This window comes from Artemia franciscana, chromosome 15, assembly GCF_032884065.1.
Source record: "Artemia franciscana chromosome 15, ASM3288406v1, whole genome shotgun sequence".
Classification (NCBI taxonomy): Eukaryota; Metazoa; Arthropoda; class Branchiopoda; order Anostraca; family Artemiidae; genus Artemia; species Artemia franciscana.
In genome coordinates, this window is record NC_088877.1 from 12,148,083 (window position 1) to 12,150,083 (window position 2,001).

Genomic DNA, 2,001 nt, shown 5'->3' on the forward strand with positions numbered 1-2,001 from the left:
TGGAAGAAATCAACAAAGCATGCAGTGAGTTGATGTCACCCAACAGTCCAGCCAAAAAGAAAAAAGATGACTACCTTAACAGAGCTAGATATGTTCTTTCAAATTGGCTTGAAGCGTCAGAAGGTGCCACAGTAACTGATGAAAGTATATTTTCAAGCACTGCTAAAATGTTTGAAAATTCTTTTTTCACAGATATGAAGGCTCTGAATGTTTTGTATCCTAATGTAGTGGTACGAGTATCGGAATATATATCCCCCATAGTCGATTTTATCCAGAAGATCGTTAACCAAGGTTATGGTTACGAATCAAACGGATCAGTCTATTTTGACGTCAAAAATTTTGACGAGAGTGAAGGACATTTTTATGCCAAACTAAGACCAGAGGCATATAAAAATGAAAAATCTTCAGAGAAAGGAGAAGAATGCTCCGGCATATTAGACGAAGGATTAGGTGACAAACGTTCAAAAAATGATTTTGCGCTATGGAAAAAAAGCAAACCAGGCGAACCTTCGTGGGAATCTCCATGGGGGATGGGGCGACCAGGATGGCATATTGAGTGTAGTACTATGGCATCGGATATCCTCGGACAGTCCATCGATATACATGCTGGTGGGATAGATTTATTAGATGAAAAATCCCGCCACCATGATAATGAGTTAGCTCAATCAGAGGCTTATTTTGGTACCAATGATTGGGTTAACTACTTTTTACACACCGGTAATTTAAAAATAGAAGGGTCGAAAATGTCAAAAACCCTTAAGAACTTCATAACAATACAGGAGTGTTTAAAAAAGTATAGTGCTAGGCAGATCCGGCTTCTGTGTTTACTGCACCCCTGGGGAAAAAATGTAAACTACTCCGAGGCTATTATGGAAAACGTTGTGCAAACTGAAGAGAATTTCGACACCTTTTTTCATAAAGTGAAATCTATACTACGAGAGAAGCCAGGGGACAACAGTGCTGCCTCTCAAAAATTTAGTAAGGAAGACAAAAATCTGTTAGAAAGATTTAAAGTGAGAATAAAAGCAGTGGATGCTGCTTTGTGTGATAATATTGATACCCCTAGTGCCATAAAACATATGGAAAAAATAATAAAAGACGTAGATATTTACGTCAAAAAATCGAAAACGCCTAATAGGCAAGTTTTAAACAAAATAAGCGTTTTCATAACGCGCTTGTTTGAAACGTTTGGTGTTATACCCAAAAAGGAATCTATAGGATTTCCAACCGAACATTCCGCAGAAGAAGAAGGAACGCTGATCCACAGTGTTCTGGAATCTTTTGCAGAATTTCGGAATGAAATCCGAAAATACGCAAAAGAACCCAAAAATCAATATCTTCTCAGCCTTTGTGACAATGTCCGTACCGCCGTCTTCCCAAATATAGGAGCTAAATTGGAAGATGAAAAAGAAGATGGGTTCACCATAAAGATTAGACCTGCAGTAGATGTTAAAAGAGCAGAAAAAGATCAGAAGACAAGAGAAGAAGAGGAAGAAGGGATAAGCTACTGCGAAGCAAACGGAGAAAGCTGCTCTTCAAGCTACCCCTCCCGGTGACCCTTTTAGAGACCAAAGAAAGTCTTGCAGTTGGCTGAACTGTCTGCAGCTGCTTTGCTTTATTGTATCTCCAGTTATTGGCTTAATTGTTCCTCTGTATTGCACATGTAGTTGCTGGCTTAGTTGTCTGCAGCTGCTTTGCTTTATTGTATCTTCAGCTATTGGCTTAGTTGTTCCTGTGTATTGAACTTCCAGCTGTTGGCTTAGTTGTCTGCAGCTGATTTACTTGATTGTATCTCAAGTTATTGGCTTAGTTGTTCCTATGTATTGCACGAGCAGTTGTTGGCTTAGTTGTCTGCAGCTGCTTTGCTTTATTGTATCTCCAGTTATTGGCTTTGTTGTTCCTCTGTATTGCACATGTAGTTGCTGGCTTAGTTGTCTGCAGCTGCTTTGCTTTATTGTATCTGCTGCTATTGGCTTAGTTGTTCCTGTGTATTGAACTTCC

At 39.3% G+C, this 2,001-nt stretch overlaps 1 protein-coding gene across 1 annotated transcript; it reads left to right on the forward strand.

The window, feature by feature from the left end:
* The first annotated feature begins 13 nt into the window (after positions 1–13).
* On the forward strand, positions 14–1,556 carry LOC136036055 (cysteine--tRNA ligase, cytoplasmic-like). Its single transcript, XM_065718009.1, has one exon. It carries the CDS (start codon positions 33–35, stop codon positions 1,554–1,556), a length of 1,524 nt encoding a protein of 507 aa, XP_065574081.1. The 5' UTR covers positions 14–32.
* Positions 1,557–2,001: the final 445 nt, after the last annotated feature.